A 20,114-nucleotide genomic window follows, 5' to 3' on the forward strand; every position below is an offset into this window, starting at 1 on the left:
CTATAAAGAGAATAATTAGGACACTCGACCACCATATCTCTTAAGGGTCAGTTTGTGAAAATTGAGATTCATACATCTTCTGCAAGCTGAATAAGTAAGCTTTCCATTGTGGTTGTGGAGATACAAAATAGCTTATTTGGAGTCTGATCTGCAAAACAAAATTTAAAAATCTAAACAAATAAATATTGAGAAAATTGCATGTAAGATTGACCAAAATAAGTTTTAACAGTGTACATTACTAATCAAAAACTGCATTTTAATTTATTTACAGTATAGCAAATTTGCAACAAATCTTCATGGATATTTTGATATTCTAACAATTTTTGCATAAATTTGGCTTCACAAGCCAAAATTATACCCATGTGACAAGATGGTTTTGTGGTCCAGAACATTTTTCAATCTTTAGTGAAGGTTCTTTTAGCAAATGGTCCCATAAAGACTTTTAACATCAATGGAACCTTTCCAGGGCACAAACAATTATTTTTTTCAAATGTCCTTTAAATCACTTAAATGATTTTCACCCAAATAAATAAATGGTTCTTCTATTGCATCGATGCAAAAAAAAAAAAAAAAAACATTATTTGTAACATTTATGTTTTAGTGGATTGGTTCAAATCAAGCAGTTGTACCAAAATAATAACATTACAATATTTGATTTGAAACAAGGTTTTAAAAAAAAAAAAACAATGTAAAAGCCTTCATCCTTTACTTCCGAAACTGTTTCTTTTTTCTGTTAAACACAAAATATATTTTGAAGAATGTTGGAAACATGTAACCACTGACTTATGAGCTTTATGAATCTCAGTGGTTACTAGTTTCTAACATTCTTCAAAATATTTTCCTTTGTGTTCACCATACTCAAAAAAAAGTTGCTGTAATATGGTTGTTGGACAGTTTTTTTTCCCTTCTTTTTCAAAATTGTTTTAAGACAAGAAAGGGTGTTGTTCAATAGTTTTAGGACAACATGAAAGATTTTGATCCACTTCAAATGTTGACTATGTACAAATAAATTTAAATGACACGTTTTAACCCAATAATTGACGGTGTTTGACACTGTACATACTGTATTTGATGGAAAGAATTTATTAAAAAATAGCTACTAATTTTTAGTTTTTTTTCCACTTTTTATTAGACAAGACAATGAAGAGTATAGACAGGAAAGTGTGGAAGGGAAGGATTGGTAAAGTACCTCAATCCAGGAAAGGAACTTGGGTTGCTGTAAGCACCTTAAATTTTTGGCACACCCAACCACTTGACACAATAACTACTATTTTTTAAATAATTTGTAAAATAAGGCAGTGTGCAATAAACATTTGAAGCTCATTGTGCTTCTTTCAATTCGATTCATGTTTTTTTCTATAGCGCTACAGTGTAGATTGTGTCAAAGCAGCTTAACATAGAAGTTCTAGTAAATTGAAACTGTGTCAGTCCAGTTTACTTTTGTCTTCAATTAAACAAAAACAAATATTATCAGTTGTCATTTAAGAAAAATGCTGGTTTGTCTAACCCAACTTTGGATCAAATATGGAGAAACCAGGTTGAAACTTATAATTTAAACCAACTGAAAAAATTACCTCAACACTGTCCAAATTGTTTGTCGACCAATTAAAGTATTAAAATGATAAAAAAAAAATCATACACAAAAAGGCTCTAAAATGATTATTTAAAAATAAATTTTTTAAATAGGTTTCTTTTTGTCAAATGTAATGGTTGGTTCCACACAATCGATTTGTGTTAGGACAACATGAAGGAATTAAGGTTAATTTAAGTGGATTGAACGTTAAACAATTAAATTGTCACAACAAAACTTAATAATTGTGTCGTTTCAGCTGATTTTAAATAAGTAATGCCATTTATTTGAGTGTATGGATGTTCTTCATGGGACCACTGACTCTAATAAGAGCCTTTATTTTTTTCATTTATTTAAATATGTGTGAGAAATTCAGAATTCACAAATCCACAAATTATCAAAGGCATTTTGCATTGTGGGTTGTGTATGGCTTTGTAATCCTGCACATATCAGTAAGATTGATATTTTATACTACCTGGTTAATGATATCTTTTTGCATTTCCACACAACCCTAAAGTATCATGCCCGGCCTGTGCAGGAGCATGAGAAATTCATGAAATGGGATCCTGCATCTTTGTTCGCAGGCTCTCATCTGTCCTGTCAGGTCATTATCATGTGACTAATGACTAGAATATCACATTCAATTTATATAAAAATCAAGTGAATATTTTAAGGTTTCAAATAAAGTAATAAAACAACTATCAGAAAACAGGTGCAACTGCAGTCAAATGGTCATTACGCGTAATTTATGTCAAAATGTTACACTTCCTGCCTTTCTTTAAAAAATAAAATGTGGTATAGTTTATTCTGTTCTGTTGTACATGATTAAAAACTTCTGGCAAACAAAATGGGTAAACCAGTGGCTTAAAAGACATTAATGGCAAAACATAAAATTAAATAATAACAATGGAGTATGCACAGCTAATGATAAACTTCTGGTGAAAGCTTAATGTGCACTTTAAAACCCAACAGTCAGCTTTATCAAATGAAATGAGTATAGTTACCTCAAAATTGACTGAATGTTAATTCTACTCATTTGAAAAGAATTTTGAACTTGGTGTTGAACACTGTAAAAAGTGATTTGTTACTTAAAGCGAGTAAACCAATTGCATTAAAAAAGCAACAAGTTGACTATACAAAAACAATGCAAGTAAAACTATTGTATTTCGGAACTGTTAAGTGGACTTAATTTTTATAGTTAAGCAAATTATACTCCCCTTTCAAGTAAAAATCTCTTGAAATTCAATACAGGCTATAATTGTAGATTTTATAGACTTCATGAAGCACAAAATATGTAGTATTGTGATAATGACAGTAATTATTCAAAAACAGACGTGCTAAAATAGTCTGACACTGTAAAAGGGGATTAGTTGACTTTAAAAAGCGAGTATAATTTGAATGATTATAAAAATTGAGTCAACTTAACAATTTAAGTTGCAGTGGGTTTACTCACATTATTTGTAAAGTCAACTTGTTGCTCTAAAGGGAATTGGTTTACTCGCTTTAAGGAACGGATCACTATTTACAGTAATCAGTTAATTAAATACCTCATCATTACTTCAACTTAAATGGAGTAAGTTCACAGTACTCATATACAGTTGAAGTCAGATTTATTAGCGCCCCTGAATTATTATCCACCCTGTTTATTTTGTCCACAATTTCAGTTTAACAGAGTTTTTTTTCCCTACACATTTCTAATCATAATAGTTTTAATAACTCATCACTAATAACTGATTTATTTTATCTTTGTCATGATGACAGTAAATTATATATTTCAAGACACTTCTTTACAGCTTAAAGTGACGTTGAAAGGCTTAACTAGGTTAATTAGGGTAACTAGGTTACAGTAATTAAGCAAGTTATTGTATGACGATGGTTTGTTCTGTAGACTGTGGGAAAAAAATGTAGCTTAAAGGGGCTAATAATTTTGACCCTAAAATGGTGTTTAAAAAAATTAAAAACTGCATTTATTTTTGCCAAAATAAAACAAATAAGACTTTTTCCGGAAGAAAAAATACTATCAGACATATTGTGAAAATTTCCTTGCTCCATAAAACATAATTTGGGAAAAAAATAAAATAAATAATTCAAAGGGGGCATGAATAATTCTGACTTAAACTGTAGATTTGTTTTTTAACTGTAAAAATCGGTTTCCTTAAATGGTTTGAGTTACCTTAACTTATTACAGGGTTACATTTTTCATTGTCGGCTTAGTCCCTTTATTAATCCGGGGTCGCCACAGCGGAATGAACCGCACTTATCCAGCTTGTTTTTTTACGCAGCGGATGCCCTTCCAGCCGCAACCCATCTCTGGAAAACATCCACACACACATTCACACACACATTCATACACTACAGACAATTTAGTCTACCCAAATCACCTGTACCGCATGTCTTTGGACTGTGGTGGAAACCGGATCACTCGGAGGAAACCCACGCGAAGGCAGGGAGAACATGCAAACTCCACACAGAAACGACAACTGAGCCGAGGATCGAACCAGCGACCTTCTTGCTGAGAGGCAACAGCACTACCTACTGCGCCACTGCCTCGCCCAGGGTTATATTATTACTACTAAAATCCAATGACTTTCCAGGACTTTTCCAGAACTTTTAAGTACATTTTCATGATCTAATGTTTCATGTAATGTCTGTGTATACATGGTAAATAATAAGAAAAACAATGCACCTTATAGTATATCTTAAAACATGCGACAATCTATTTAGTTTAAATTAATCTTTATATCTACAGTTGAAGTCAAAATTATTAGCCCCCCTATTTATTTTTTCTGTTTAACTGAGTGAAGATTTTTTTCAACACATTTCTATACATAATAGTTTTAATAACTCATTTCTAATAACTGATTTAGTTTATCTTTGCCATAATGACAGTAAATTAACTTTACTAGATAATTTTCAAGACACTTCTATACAGCTTAGTGACATTTAAAGGCTTAATTAGGTTAATTAAATTAACAGTTTAGGTTAATTATTTTATGATGGTTTGTTCTGTAGACTATCAAGAAAAAATGTATAGCTTAAAGGGGCTAATAACATTGACCATAAAATGGCTTTCAAATTTTCAAAAAAAAAAAAAAAAAATGATTTTATTCTAGTCAAAATAAAATAAATAAAGACTATAAATATTATCAGACATACTGTGAACATTTCCTTGCTCTGTTAAACATAATTTGGAAAATATTTTAAAAAATTTATTACAATGTAAAGTAGGGCTAACAGATCTGACTTCAACTGTGTGTAAAATGTAGTTAGATAATGCTCACACAGCACTAATAATGTGGGAGCATAAGTTTGGCCACAGACAGAAAAGAAGACAACTATCCCTTATTTAAGTATACAGATAATTATTAAACTGTTTCCATGACTTTTCCAAAACTTTGCGGGCTTTTCAGGTTTTCCAAAACTTTTCCAGGCCTGGACAATGCCATGTCAAAATTCCTCTTTTCCAGGTTTTTCATGACCGTATGAACCCCGTTATTGGGTTTTACAGTACTCAGTTGGTTTGAGTTCTCTTCGTTTATTTACACAGATGGATTCACAGTACTTATTAGAATTAGTTTGTGAACCTAAATGGTTTGTGCAAACAGTTTCCTCAAATGGCTTGAGTTACCTTAACCTTTTGGGTTTTACAGTGTGACTATTTTCAATTTCATAAGGGGGCTTTTAAAGCATGGATGTTTTAATGTAATTACAATACATTCCGTTAATTAGACTTAAGCATTCATTTAGTCGTTCAAGCATAAAACGAGATGAAAGACTGTATAACAGATAGCGCCGTCAGGATCAGCAGGAGAGCGAAAGAAACTCTATTGAAGATACTGGGGTAAACAAACTGTCATATTTAAAGACATGGCGGGGGGAAATGAGATTTCATGCAGTGCTTCTTGTCACCCACTTCATATCATATATGTATCAGGCAGTGAAAATTACAGATTTTTAAAGTCGTCAGGTAATTTTATACTGGAAGACAGCTCACCGTAAGCGATGAAGCTGGCTGGCTGAAATGTAAAATCTATGTGCATATACCCCATTAATGATTGTAGTGTGAGCTTTCAGTATGTCATGAACTGAGCATCGATTTAACGTTCCTGTTGCGTTTGGGTCAAAACTTAAAACACTCAGAAATATTGTGTTTTACATCTGATTGCCTCAAGGCCTTATCCTCCACACTATGCACTTGAACATGTAAAATTGATGATCACCTCTTTCATTGAACTTTAAGTGTTTTAATCAACCTTGTTACACCCTTAGTGTTCCTGGTCAAAAGTGACCTCTCTACACTGTAAAAAAGATCTGTATTTTAAGGTTTATTTCCGGCGGCTGGGATGCCGGAAAAAAAAAAGTAAAATAACGGATGTTTAATTACAGAATTGTACTGTAAAATAACGTATAATAAATTACAGAAATTTCCTTAAATTTAAACTTCTGGTAAATTTCTGTAATTTAATATCAGTTAATTTACTGTATATTTCTGTAATTTAATGGCCGTTTTTTAACTTTTTTTTTTTTTCCAGCACCCCAGCTGCCGGAAATAAACCATAAAATTACGGGGTTTTTTTACAGTGTAGGAAATGAATGGGTATCCAGACTATATTCAACCATTAAACAGAAAACACACTCACACTCACATTTCAGACTGAACAATGTCTTTTGTGGGTACATATCTCTTTCTGTGCTTATTTGTGCCTCCCCACGTGATTACTCCCATGACATGTTTATTTTGTAATACATTTTCAGAGCCTATTTGTACAGTTGCAATCAGGTTTATTAACGCCTTTGTTTATTTTTTTCCTCACATTTCTGTTTAACAGAGATTTTTTTTTTAACACATTTTTAAACATAATAGTTTTAATAACTCATGTCTAACAACTAATTTCTTTTATCTTTGCCATGATGACAGTAAATATTTGACCAGATATTGTTCAAGACTCCTCTATACAGCTTAAAGTGACATTTAAAGGCGTAACTAGGTTAATTAGGTTAACTAGGCAAGTTAAGGTAATTAGGCAATTTATTGTGTAATGATGGTTTGTTCTGTAGACCAGAGGTTCTCAAACTTTTCAGCCCGCAACCCCTAAAATAATAACACCAGAGACTCAAGACCCCCTCTATGCTCAGAGGTGGTTATAAGCATACTGATATTGCACACAATGGTGCACACACCAATAGGAACTATATAAACAAGCTTATTGACGACACAAAAAAAGTGCAGCAAACAATATTTTATAATCGTTTTTCATTTGTTTAATTTAATATTAATCTCACTTAATGAGAATGGTGAGCACAATGTTTATAGCACAAGACTAATCTTGGTTTAATTTTGGAGACTTGGAGCCACCTGGAGATCCTCCTTGTTCAATCGTGGCCTTTTTTTTAAATGTATGCGAGTGCCATAAAGGTCTCAAAATGTAATATTGTATCGTAAAAAATGTCTGCTGCAACTAACGCTATTGCTGGGATGTTAATCTAGCATCAGGGGACACCAGGAGTCACAATCCAATGGGAAAAAAATTGAAAGGCTGATGACTTTTTTTTTTTTTATGCAACTATTAAATATTAAGTATATATTAAATATAAGTTAAATGTAATTAGCCCTAGTTTTTATATTGTGCAGCCCCCCAGGGGGTACTGACCCCCACTTTGAGAACTACGGCTGTAGACTATTGAAAAATTATAATAGTGGCTGATAATTTTGTCTTTAAAATGTTTTCTAAAAAATTAAAAACTGCTTTTATTCTAGCTGAAATAAAACAAATAAGACGTTCTCCAGAAGAAAAAATATTAACAAAATAAATAAATAAATAAATAAATAAATATTTCAATGGGGGGGCTAATACTTCTGATTGTAACTGTCTTTTCACAGCAGCTACTTTGTGTCTAATTCTTTAGGTCTAATTCTAGTGAGACATTATTCACAGCTAACCAATGCTTTTTCAGCAAATCGAGAACACTAAAGTAAGAGGCAGGAGGTGAACATGACAGGAGGGTTCATTCTTTCTGACATTTTTTTGATCATATAAACTGTAGTCTAAACATTTTACTGTATGTCCTAAATAATGGAAAAAACCAATAAAATATTGGATAAAAACACCACATTTAACCCTTTTCGTTTTGTCTGAAAATGAAATCAGCAGCACATTCATTTCTGTAATTTTAACAATTAAAACTTTATTGGAATGATACATGTTGCAAAATATTATTCTGTGAATTTTTTTTATTTTATTCTTTTTTTGTCGTTTTTAAACATACTCGATGTGTCCTACGGGTATCCGTCAACTTCTCCAGAAGGTAAAATAATTAAGACTGTTAAAGGCAGAGAATATACAGTATTGTTTCCCGAAAAAAGGTACAATAGACTACACCATCACCATACCCATGTCGGGAGGAAAGAGACTCCTGTTATTGAAAATACACTTAGAAAATATGCAAAAAGTAAATCAAATGTTTTCTTCATGATCTCCTTTTTTTAAAAAGCAAATAGAAGAGTGTAGGAAACTGGATGTGTACAAAGGCAAACTGTATCATGGACTGATGCGCACACACACACTCGCACACACGCAAAAAGATGATTGACAGTCAGTGTAAATGAGCAGATGAGTGTGAAACTGGAGTGACACCCACATATCTGAAAGCCAGGCAGACAGAGGGATGACTATCGGCAAGAGTGTCACGTATTTTCCATGCTCTGACCGACAAAAATTAAAGTGTGTAATGAAAGGTGCATTTGAGCCGTCATCTCCAGCCACCCATTTAAAACACTGCCATCTTAAGACAAACCCTTCAAATAAATCACGATCAAGCTCGAAGATGAGGGGAAAGCTCACACGAAAACCTGTACATTAGAACTCATTATATGCACCAGTTGAGGATAGTCTCAAGTTGCTTCTTCGAGAGCCTGCTGGGTAATCTAAAACGCAACAGAAGCAATCTATGAACACTGATTGTTTTTCGAAGCCGTAAGATGAAGCCGTTTCTCCTACAAACGAGGAGAGCGAATCTGCCAGCAATAGTCGAGAAGCAAGGATGACAAAACAGCAGCCCATTTCTAAAAAGGTACTTAAGCACCTATAATGATTAAAAACGGGTACGTTTATGGCTGCGATCCTGGCAGGTTGCGGTGACTTGTCGATGTAAATGAACAAACACTATATGATCATTAAGGGATGGTTCACCCAAACATGAAAATGACCTTACCAGAAACTGAAATCACTCTCCTTTCTTCTGTTAAACAGAAAAGTAGATATTTTGAAGAAAGTTGGTGGCTTCTTCAAAAGCTGTGTAATATATACTTCTGTGTTCAACAGAAGAAACTAAAACTGGTTTTGTACGAGTAAATGATAGCAGAATTTACATTTTTGGGTGAACTACCCTTTTCTATTCGGTGTGAGATTGAGAACTCCAATACTAAAATGCATACAAAGTATAGCTCGAAACATATTTTTAACCTGGCACTAATCGTTTGTTGCAAACATTCAGCAAAATTAAGTTACACTAGTCATCATAAAAAAAGAAAACGTAACAAAACCAAAGATTTTGATTAATCGCACTGCTAGAATTTTCGTAAATTTCAAATTTTCCTTAATTGCGTTCCATTAGAAGAATGAAAACTCGCAAAAGCTGTCAGAATCAAATATAGCGTTCTTTCTGTTTGGTTACACCATCAAAATGAGGTTTACTTTAGTGCCCCTAGTGGCAGACGAACCACACTTCTCCTTTAACAACTAATATATTCTTTGAATCAACAACAAAATAAAATCTTTGAAACGCACTACACAATATTGCACACATCTGAAAAAACTAAACAATCATGGGGACGTGTTTTCAGATTGTCTTGTGTCCTACAAAAAACAAGATAGAAAGCAAACTCAATTCAATAAGCCGAATGAACGGAGCTGGTTGCAATCTTAAAGAACGAATTAACAAAAAGAAAATGCTGTTCATTTACTGCCATTCATTAGAAAAGAGTGTTGGCTGAAATTCCAGGTTTTGATATCTTATTAAAGGGATAGATTACTATAAATTGAAAATTATGTCGCCATTTATTCTGTTTTACAACCTGACTTTTACAAAAGACTTTCTTCTGATGAAAACAAAAGAAGATATTTTGAAGAATGATGCACATAGTCTTCCAATTATATAGAGGGGAAAAATATTATATAGAAGTCAATGGGTGCCAGCTACTAGCAACATTCAATGTATTCTTTTTTTTTTTTTAATCAAAAGAAAGTTGTACAGGTTGTAAAACAGAGTAAATAACAGCAGAATTTTTAATTTTGGGTGAACTATCCCTTTAATAAGATACCAAAAACTGCAATTTTAGCCATAGTTCACCCAAAGTTGAAAATTCTGCTATCATTTACATGTTTTACAACTTGTATGATGTTCCTCTGATGTAAACAAAGTAAGTTACTTTGAATGTTGCTAGTAGCTGGCACCCATTGACTTCTTTAGCATTTTTTCCCCTACACTGGAAGACTATGGGCACCATCCTCCAGCATTTTTCAAAATATCTTCTTTTGTGTTCAACAGAAGAAACTCAAATAGGTTTAAAACAACATTTACATGAATTACATAAATGAACAATATCATTTTTGCATGAACTACCCCTTTAAGTGAGCCATTACAAACACTTTCGAAGTCGTCATAAACATTCAGCAAAAATGAAATGAATCCATATGGCTCATGATGATACATTACAGTCTTATAAAGCAAAACAATCAGCCTGAGGCTGAAACTGAACACTATTTACAACATTACTACAACCTTTAATTGATGTAAACAAACAGTGTCAGCTTACATGAGAATAATGCGGCAGAAAACTCAGCTTCAGCAAACGGTTTGGGTTTAGAATGTTTTAAATAAGATTCAGTTTCCTGCACAGACTGATCATTTCGCTATTCCAGAGCCACAGGTATCTATTTTGTTTATCCTGTATATTCGTTTGACTTAAAAAAAAATAAAAAAAAGCCAATTGCCATTGATTTGATCAATTACCAAGGAATACAGCTTCAGCTTAAAATCTTCTTGTTCTGCTGAAGATTAACTACATTAAGTGCATTTTCTCAGTCTATATGAACAGCTAACTTTGTTTAAAGCAGAAATGGAGCTTGAATAGTGAAGCCTCAGAGAAGTTAAATTCATTGATAACCCACCAAACTTTCAAACAACTTGACTAGGCTGTTTAGAAGAGGGTTATTCTGTTTTCGGTAAGTTGGCCACTGGCAGGTGACATGGCAGAAAACTATATATAATAAAACAACATCATAATCCATCAGAAACCCAGTGTAACCACAGAAACAGTGCCTTCCTTTAACAGATTTAGTTTTCCTTAAAAGCGTCATTTTTAAAAACGATCATCTGCATCACAAACCTTTGTGCTTGAACTATATCTTACATTTTATGTTCACCGATTTCTGAAAAAAATGTACCTTAGAATTAAGCAAAACTTAACAAACGGATGAAATAATGGATTTGGAGCATCGAGAATGCTCATACATGCTACAAATCTGCAATATAAAGTAAGTTACGGTTTCATCCGTGGCCGCTTTTTGAAGACAAACCACATTCCATCACTATGACAAGATTTTTAGGACTTGAAATACACGAAGCTAATCAATCCAAATCAAGTATTTTTATATTAACCGGCTGATTCTGCCTGATCTGAGAGCACTGCAGGAAACTGTACCAAATTAAAGGGATAACACACACAAAAAGAAAAATCTTCCTCATGTAGTTGAAACCTTTCTTCGGTTGAACACAAGATATTTTCAAGAAATACCCATCAAAATGCTTCCATAGAAGTTTACTACTCCTCTACTATGGAAGTCAATGCGCGCCAGCAACCAGAAGTCTTCAAAATGTAATCTTTTGTGCTCAATGGAAGAAAGAAATGGCAGATTTGATTTTTGTGTGAACTATCCCTTTAATACATGATGATAAATGATAGTGTGATGCTTGAAATCCAAATCGGAAATGGGTGATCTCTCGAAAACAAAACTCCTGCACAAGTTTCAGTTGGTTTGATTTGGTATTGAGTGCCAATATGTGCATTGGAAATTAAAATAATGAAAAGAATATGTGAAAGAGTGGATAACTACAGAGCAAGGACACCTTTGCTAATTAAAAAAAAATTGAAGTAATATGGGGTAATTTTCTCTGGAGAAGCCAAAATTCAGTACCAGAAAGTAACCTCTATATCTCTGGAGAAAAAAACAAACAAACAAAAAAAAAAGTAGTCACAAATATCCCCATGCCAGCCAGTCCCAGAGAGGTGACTGAATCTCTGCCCAATGGACCCTGGCTACCAAACAAGAGGGAAAACATGAAAATGGACAAGTAACAAGTGACGAAGGATCTGAAAAGGCAACACCGCTGGCGTCTCTCTCTCTCTCTTTATCTCTCAGGACTCCTATTCTCCCTCCGTCTGTGTGTGAGGGCTTTGCGTTGTTGTTACCGAATACAGGCTCAGTCCAGTCCATCATCCCAACCTGGAAAACCTCATCCTTGTCTTCTTCTTCTCTCTGTTGCCCCACGTCTAATCTCTCTCCATGCCTCTCCTCCACCGCTGCTGCTGCTGCTTCTAGAATTCAGCAAACTCCTTTCCACATTTCTCCGTGATAGAGACCCGGATTTCTTCCTCGTCGTAGTCGTCGAAGTTGCTGGTGTCCCCGGGGCCTTTGCACTTAGGGATGAACGGGGCTTCCACCTAAAAAACGCAAGATTATTACATTCATGTTAAAGATTTTAAGATGGTTGTAATCGTTATTTTCTGATACCAGGGTGGTTTTAAGTTTGAGGGAAAGGTGAGGGTAATGTATGAAGCAAAATCAACGCCAAAAGTATTAAAATAAAAAGCTTGTCGAATAGCATGAAAAAAAATATTGTTGAATTGACAAGTTCTTGCATTTTATTTTTTAAAGATTTATTTTTGGCCTTTTTTGCCTTTATTATTTGATAGGACAGTATTGAGATAGGAAGCGAAGTGGGAGAGAGCGAGGGGGTAGGAAAATGTCGTCGAGCCGGGATTCGAACTCGCGACGCCCTGACGTGCTATTGCACCATATGTCAGCGCGCTAACCACTAGGCTATTGCGCCGACAGTTCTTGCATTTTAATCAATTGAAATGCCAGGGTCTGTATTTTTAGGTCCTGAAATGTAACATAGATGTTTATTTAAGCTGTGAATATTTCAACTAACAATCTTTTAAACACACTTTCATATTTATAAATTCAATACTTCATATTCAACATCCAGATTTCACTTACAAAATATTCAGTTAAAAACATGATGTATAATATTCAAACTGCAATTTTCAGTTCATTTTATTTCAGTAAAAAATTTGCTTCCATAAATTCAGTGGTTTAAATTCAGCTGTTAAAATTCGACATTACATCCAGGAACTGCAGGAAAAGCACCAGTTTTGACCAGCAGATAGAGATTTAAGATTTTTAAACCAGTAAAAAGTCAAGAAAAAAAATTCTAAAAACAGCACAAAGCAGCATTTATTATTAATATCAACGTCTTGGTTATTATACATAATAAAATGACTATGAGTAAAATGAGTAAGAAGTTTTGGACATTTATTGCCCTAGTGTAACATAAGCCGGATGATGATCGCATTAATCTCACTTCTCCGATCTCAAGAGGTGATCCTGAGTCAAACATTTTTCTGCATTTGAGCATTTGTCCAGTATTGCTGGGACGTCTCTACCTGCTGGTAAAAATGTATGTTGAATTTTTACCAGCAGATAGTGTTGAATTTTAACAGCTGAATTTGAACCACAGAATTTATGCAAGCAATTTTTTTAACTAAAATAAAATAAACTGAAAATTGCGATTTGAATATTATACATCGTAATTTTTAACTGAACATTTTAGAAGTGAAATCTGGATGTTGAATATGAAGTATTGAATTTATAAGTATAAAAATGTGTTTGAAAGATTTTTAGCTGAAATATTCACAGTTTAAATAAACCACTATGTTACATTTCAGACCTATAAAAACCTAAAAATACAGACCCTGGCAATTTACGGTGTATCAGGAAAGTATTCCCAGCACTTTACTTTTTCCACATTTTTTTTATGTTACAGCCTTATTTCAAAATGGATTAAATTAATTTATTTTCTCAAAATTCTACACATAATACAGCATAATGACAATCTGAAAAAAGATTTTAAATTGTTGCAAATTTATTATGAGTATTTAAACCCTTTGCCGTGAAACTCAACATTGAGCTCAGGTACATTCTGTTTCCACTGATTATTCTTGAGATGTTTCAGCAGCTTAATTGGACTTCACCTGTGAACCCAATTCAGTTGATTTGAAATGGTTTGAAAATGTCTGATAATATTTTGCCTTCTGGAGAAAGTCTAATAAATAAAATAAAAGCAGTTTTTAATTTTTAAAAAACATTTTAAGTCAAAATTATTGGCCCCTATAAGCTGTATATTTTTTCGATAGTCTACAGAACAAACTATTATTATACAATAACTTGCCTAATTACCCTAACCTGCCTAGTTAACCTTATTAACCTAGTTAAGCCTCTAAATGTCACTTTAGGCTGTATAGAGGAGTCTTGAAAAATATCTAGTCAAATATTATTTACTGTCATCATGGCAAAGATTAAATGAATCAGGTATTAGAGATTAATTCAATTGTAGCGGTTTGTTTTGGTTTGATTTGGAATTTGAAAGTTTTTTTTTTTTTGTGTGTGTGCGCGATCAATTCCTGATTCTTTGCATAATGTTTTAGATCAAAAGACAAATAATTTAATTCCTTTCGATGTGTTAAAATATTTGTTAAACAAATTTTATTGAAAAAAGCCATATATAAATATTAAAACTGTAAACAGAATAAAGTGCATCGTCTAATAAGAAAAAAAAAATTGTTATCTATTTTATAATTTAATGCAGGGGTGGCCAACCCTGTTCCTGGAGAGCCACTTTCCTGCAGATTTCAGTTGCAACCCATATCAAGCACACCTGAACCAATTACTTAGGACCTGAACACCACGTAAATACGCTAATTACAGGCAGGTGTGTTTAATATGGGTGGTAACTGAAATCTGCAGGTAGGTGGCTCTCCAGGAACAGGGTTGGCCACCCCTGATTTAATGCATAAAATAGGCAAGTCTTTTTATAAAACAAGTTTAATTGATCTGAAACTTTTCATTACATTTTTCTTTCTTGTAAATAATAAAAGTTGCCTCAGATGAAAACTACCTGAATAAGAACATGAACAGTGCCAAAATATTTTTTTTACATTGAAACAACTGGATACAGTGCCTTCTGTCTATTGATGGTGGGCCACTAATATCGTTATCGTGATAATAATATGAATAATCGTGCAGCCCTAATGGAAACATACACAACTAACAATAATCGTCACTGAATCGTCAATTGTTCTTTTGACTTATTGTCATTACATTTTTTACAGTGTAGCTATTGCTATTAATAACTTATGGATAAATTAAATTCTGTAAACACCCAAGTACAACTTTCTGGAGTTATTTTGGTTAATTATTGCAGTTGTTATCCCCATAGATTGCTTTGAATTATGTTTAAGAGCTAAACAATGATTGACAGTGAAGTTTTAGCTGCAGTGTTCTCTAGGTACCTTCTTCTGGTAGATTGCAATCCAGTCGGTGGTTGCAAACCATTTGTGGCCCTTGATGTCGTTGACGCCGTTCTTCAGGTTCCCGAAGCGTTTCGTCAGATCGACCTGCAGCAGGTTTCTCAGCAGATCCTTCAGGTCAGAGCTAAAATGTGAAGGAAAGCGGACCTGGAGAAGGATTAGGAGATGGTCAGAGTTTGGGACGCATCATTACTTACAAACAGAAATGACTTCAGAAACACTACAATCTCTTAGCACAACTCTAAATAAATCTAAATAGCTGAAAGCAACTTAAATACATATATAAAAAATATCTGACAATATATATATTAGAGCAGCACGATTCTGGCTAAAATGAGAATCGCGATTTTTTTTTTTGCCTAAAATAAAGATCACGATTTTCTCACGATTCTGTAGATGTAAAATGAAGGCGAATATAAGTGAAGTTGTACTGTTGGTTAAAATGCTTAATTTTGCATAGACTTGAAATGGTGGACTTGAACAGACTTTAGATTTGTCCTGGTCATTAATGCTGATGATAATCCTGATATTGAATTACACGTTTGAGACGTATGCTTACAATCTGTAATTGTCTGTTTAAAATCTGTCACTGACGTGATTTTCGTGAATACAGTAGATTGGGTGGGTATTCTTGCATTTCGGCGGGTTTTGGATACTTTTGGGGCTGGAATCAGTCAGCTACATCTGGCAACACTGTATGCACTTTCGGTTTCATTGCCACTGCTAAGAGCGGTTCACTTCCTGCGAGGCTCCCAAACGATCACTCTGTTTATATATATACATAAATAAATAAAAATTAGTGGTGGGCCGTTATCGGCGTTAACGTGCTGCGTGTGCTGATTAAAAAAAAAATATATCTGCTATGATCTATTCTCAAATTTGGGTTGGGAGCTGGGTCTGTTAAATGCAAGCTATGATGACTTTCACCTTGCTATTTTAGCACGGATGTATACCTGACCGAATTGCACTAGGTGGCAAGAACGAGTCTTCGAACCTCGGTGTATTTCTACTGAGAAATGTATATATCAAACATAATGTGCTAACATGGATGCAGTTCACTAGAGTAAATCTGATTAATGTTAGCTCCACATCTATCAGGCACCTGAAGAGTTTATGCGTTCGAGTAAAGCTTTTTAAAATTAATGATGGTGAATGAAAGTCAAACCAGTGAGCCATCTGACAAAAAAGTGCCTTTCTGAATCAAATCAGCAGGATGCCCTTCTGGATCTTTTATTTACTTCGAAGACACTACTGACTATGCTTACATGGACATCTGTAGTCTAGTTATTTGCCTTACAAGACAATAGTATAATTAAGGTGTTTACGTGAAGTGCTTTCATGTTAGAGTTTCCTGTAATTTTGGGTGACTGTAACTGCAGTTCGGCAATTTCACTTTTTTTCTTTGTTTTTTATTGGAAGAATATGTACAATTACAGAATGTTTGCAAATATATAAAAAAGATCCTTCACATTTTACTTATGCAAAAAATAAAATAAAAGAAATTAAAAGAAATTAAAACAAAATTTTTCCTTCTATAATTATTAGGTATAAGTGATTATATTACAACTACATGTCTATATGTATATATACATACACATACACATATATACACACAGACATAGGCACGTACATACAATTTTTCCCTTGGTCTATAAACACAATTTACAGAGTCTACCTATGAATATGTAAACCATTATCTGAATTGACAGAGAAAAAAACAAAAAGGCAATTTCACTTTTACTCATGAACATTTCATTTATGCCCCCGTATAAAACTGTTAAACATTAGAACAAACTGAACATTTATGTTAAACATTAAACAAACTGAAATTTAATAACGCACACCAATTGGAAAGAAAAAAAGTCTGCATTACGCGATGTGTGTGGTCCTTTGATGACTGTCGCGTGTGTGGATCTTGTTGGAAATTATGGCGAAAAAATCCTACATGGCGGTGTTTACTAATCGCGGCATTTACTTCAATAATGCCACTTATATGTGCATACTCCACATGTCCTAATTCCATTTCTGTTTAGTTCAGTTATGACGTTGTTTGGAGCTTCTGTAGGCCTACAGTTCAAAATTCATGTTTAACTGAATAAACTGAATAAACAGTAAGCAAACACAAGTACATCTTATTAAACATCATTTATTTTCATGACCAATTATCATAGAACAGTTTCTCAAGCAGTTTGTGATGCATTTTGGAAACAGTAGATGAGCCCCTGGTCTAATGCACCACCTGGCTTGAGAAACCCATTCTCAAAGACTGACTTTTAGTCATTATTTGGGTAGCACACATATTCTGAATGCCTTGGCAGAATTCAAATGAGCCATTTTAATCTAGAATAATTCCAAGATTACAGCGAGATTAATCAATCAAATTATCTATGCCCACCTATAATATATATATATATATATATATATATTACATTTTAGTTAACCATTTTTTATGCATTTCAGCTTTAATGCTTACTATAATACTATTGGCAAGACTACTACTTTAAAAAAAAAAAAATTATTGTTTTTAAAGATCTTTATTAGCAATTTCAGCTTTATTTCAAATAAAACACAAGTTACAAGTTTAGCTGACAATTTTGTCTCTTCTGCACAATGCTAAACAGCCATTATACAGTGACATTCAGTATCAGTGCTCACCTTCCCGGAGACAATTTTCTCGTAGATCTGGATAGGCTGGTCAGCAAAGAATGGCGGGTAACCAGCAGCCATCTCGTAGATCAGCACTCCCAGAGCCCACCAGTCCACAGCTTTATTATAGCCCTAGCACACAGACAGAGCAAGGGTTACATGATGGAGGCTCATCTTGACTTGCAGCACTAGCACATATGGCAGCTCTGGTGCTCACTTTACTGAGGATGATTTCTGGTGCCAGGTACTCAGGTGTGCCACACAGTGTCCAGGTCCTGCCCTTTACACGTTTAGCAAATCCAAAATCTGTTACCTGAGGTAAAAAACAAAAAACAAAGATAAATATAAGTAATTTTTCATGTCATCCAGGACCACAAAACTAAATGTTTATTTGACATTTATAATCATCTGAAAACTTATAAATAAGCTTTTTATTGCTGCATAGTTTGTTAGCATAGGACTTTATTGACCTGTTCCCACTGAGTGGTACAGTATGTTATGGTTCAGTATGCTTTTCTGCCGTTTCCATTGTCAAAAGGTACCAAAAGAGAACCATACTTTACCACTTTTTGGGTACCCTTTCCCAAGGGTATGGGTCAAACAAACAATGTCGTCGTTGTCTTCATGAACAGCCCAAAGCCAAGAAGAGCAGAATCTACCCTGTGCCCCGTTGCTGTTTACAAGGCTGTCTAAAGCGCGAGCGGTTTCACTTTCTCACGTGCGGTGGCCTCACATCTACTTTTTAAAATAACAAACTTCTTGAGCTGATGATAATATCGTGTGCATGTTTATTGAAGTGCTGCTGACATCCGATCCTTTAGGAAATGGACAAACGTGAGAGTGACGCGTGAAAAAAAGGAGCTGAAAACAACAAAGGAGTAAATGATTCTTTTCAGCAACTTAAAACATGAACATACTGCCATGTTTAACTATTATCATCACCTTTTGGACTATTATAAATTCAGAATTTCGGAATTACTTTTTAACAAGCGGTTACATGTGCTAGTGAGGATTACAGACACAGATGAGAGGTTTGCACTGACTGTGGGCTATATGTTAATTGTTGTTTTTAAACCCAAATAAGAACTAAATGTATGCTGTGTATAGTTTTTTTCTGTAAATGGTAACATTTCAGAGACTGTAAGGGGCTGTATGTGTTCATATATGTTGCATTTATTTATTTATTTTATATAAATGCAGATGTTACAGTAGGCTATTTCATTGATCTGCAGTAATAATCAAATCCTGTTCATAGAAAGGTTAGTAATGAAGATTTATACACCATTGGTACCCTTTTGGCAGTGGAAACACAAGCCTGATAAAGGTGACGCGTACTGACCCATACCATAACGTACCACTCAGTGAAAATTAATCATATTTGGTCAAGATAAATACTATATGAAACTATATGAGATCTGGAATCTCAGAGTTCAAAAATAAATAAAAGGTAATGAGAAACTCACTTTTAAATTATGTTCTTATCAATAAATATTACTAATCAAAAATTTCATTTTTGATATTTACAGTACATTTATAAAACTATGCTGTATCATCTTTGCATCAAACTAGAAAAAAATTGCTTAAGAGGAGTTTCTAATGAAGCGTCTATGAGCGTGAAAGTAAATTTGGTATTGTTCTCTATTCTGGATGTCATTATCAGGCTCACACATTTTTTTAAAGTTACGAAAATACTATGGTGGAGTTTACGCACGCACGCACACACACACATATACACATAGATATATTCTTTCACCGTAACTCTGGGTTTTGTGTACATTTTGCTAAAACACATTGTTTTTCTTAAAGTGAATAATGAATCTGTTTAAGTTAATCAACTGAAAAAAGTGTTTGTTTTGGTATATTTCAATGAAAATTTGACCATTAGTTTTTTCTGTTGGCTTGGTGGTCCTTCTGTTGACGTTAATTTGAGGGGTATCATATCAACAGCATATTAATACTAGGCATGGGACCATAACTGTGTTTAAGACATACCGCGATTTGGAAAACGCGGTATACTGCGGTTTGGGAAGATAACAGTGTTAAAGGTTTATCACAGTTTTAAAACCATCAAAATTATCTGCTATACCGCTCCTAAGGTATGAGTAAGATTTTTTATTTACATTTTTTGTTTGTTTTTTTAGGACAACAGCATCTCCAACAAAAAAGATGCCATTTTAAATTGTAAAAAATTTTTTAAAAATCTGTGTTTCTGAAAAAAATGACGACAGCAAAAGTCAATAATTCATT

The 20,114-nt window shown here is 33.8% G+C and overlaps 1 protein-coding gene and 2 long non-coding RNA genes across 17 annotated transcripts in view; 2 read left to right on the top strand and 1 right to left on the bottom strand.

Moving 5' to 3' along the window:
* Window positions 1-20,114, top strand: part of LOC147846039 (uncharacterized) — a 531,070-nt gene that overhangs the window by 109,073 nt on the left and 401,883 nt on the right. The gene's annotated exons all lie outside the window — the stretch shown is intronic.
* prkacaa (protein kinase, cAMP-dependent, catalytic, alpha, genome duplicate a) overlaps window positions 7,740-20,114 on the bottom strand; it is a 48,056-nt gene continuing 35,681 nt past the window's right edge. For 2 of the 14 annotated variants that reach the window (XR_015479923.1, XR_015479918.1), the window contains exons 7-11: window positions 18,085-18,180; window positions 17,877-17,999; window positions 15,204-15,368; window positions 11,432-12,293; window positions 7,740-9,768 (exon numbers count right to left, since the gene is read on the bottom strand). Coding sequence is in view for 2 of the 14 variants with exons in the window: in XM_087242970.1 (XP_087099096.1) it covers window positions 12,168-12,293; window positions 15,204-15,368; window positions 17,877-17,999; window positions 18,085-18,180 (510 nt within the window). In the remaining 12 variants the exon portion in view is untranslated. 14 annotated transcript variants of the gene reach the window in all.
* LOC147846040 (uncharacterized) lies at window positions 14,776-17,152 on the top strand. Its single transcript, XR_015481245.1, has 2 exons — window positions 14,776-16,192; window positions 16,284-17,152. It is a non-coding gene; the product is annotated as an uncharacterized LOC147846040 (long non-coding RNA).

The sequence above is a fragment of the Danio rerio genome, chromosome 3 (assembly GCF_052040795.2).
Source record: "Danio rerio strain M-AB ecotype USA chromosome 3, GRCz13ab, whole genome shotgun sequence".
In the NCBI taxonomy this organism is placed as follows: Eukaryota; Metazoa; Chordata; class Actinopteri; order Cypriniformes; family Danionidae; genus Danio; species Danio rerio.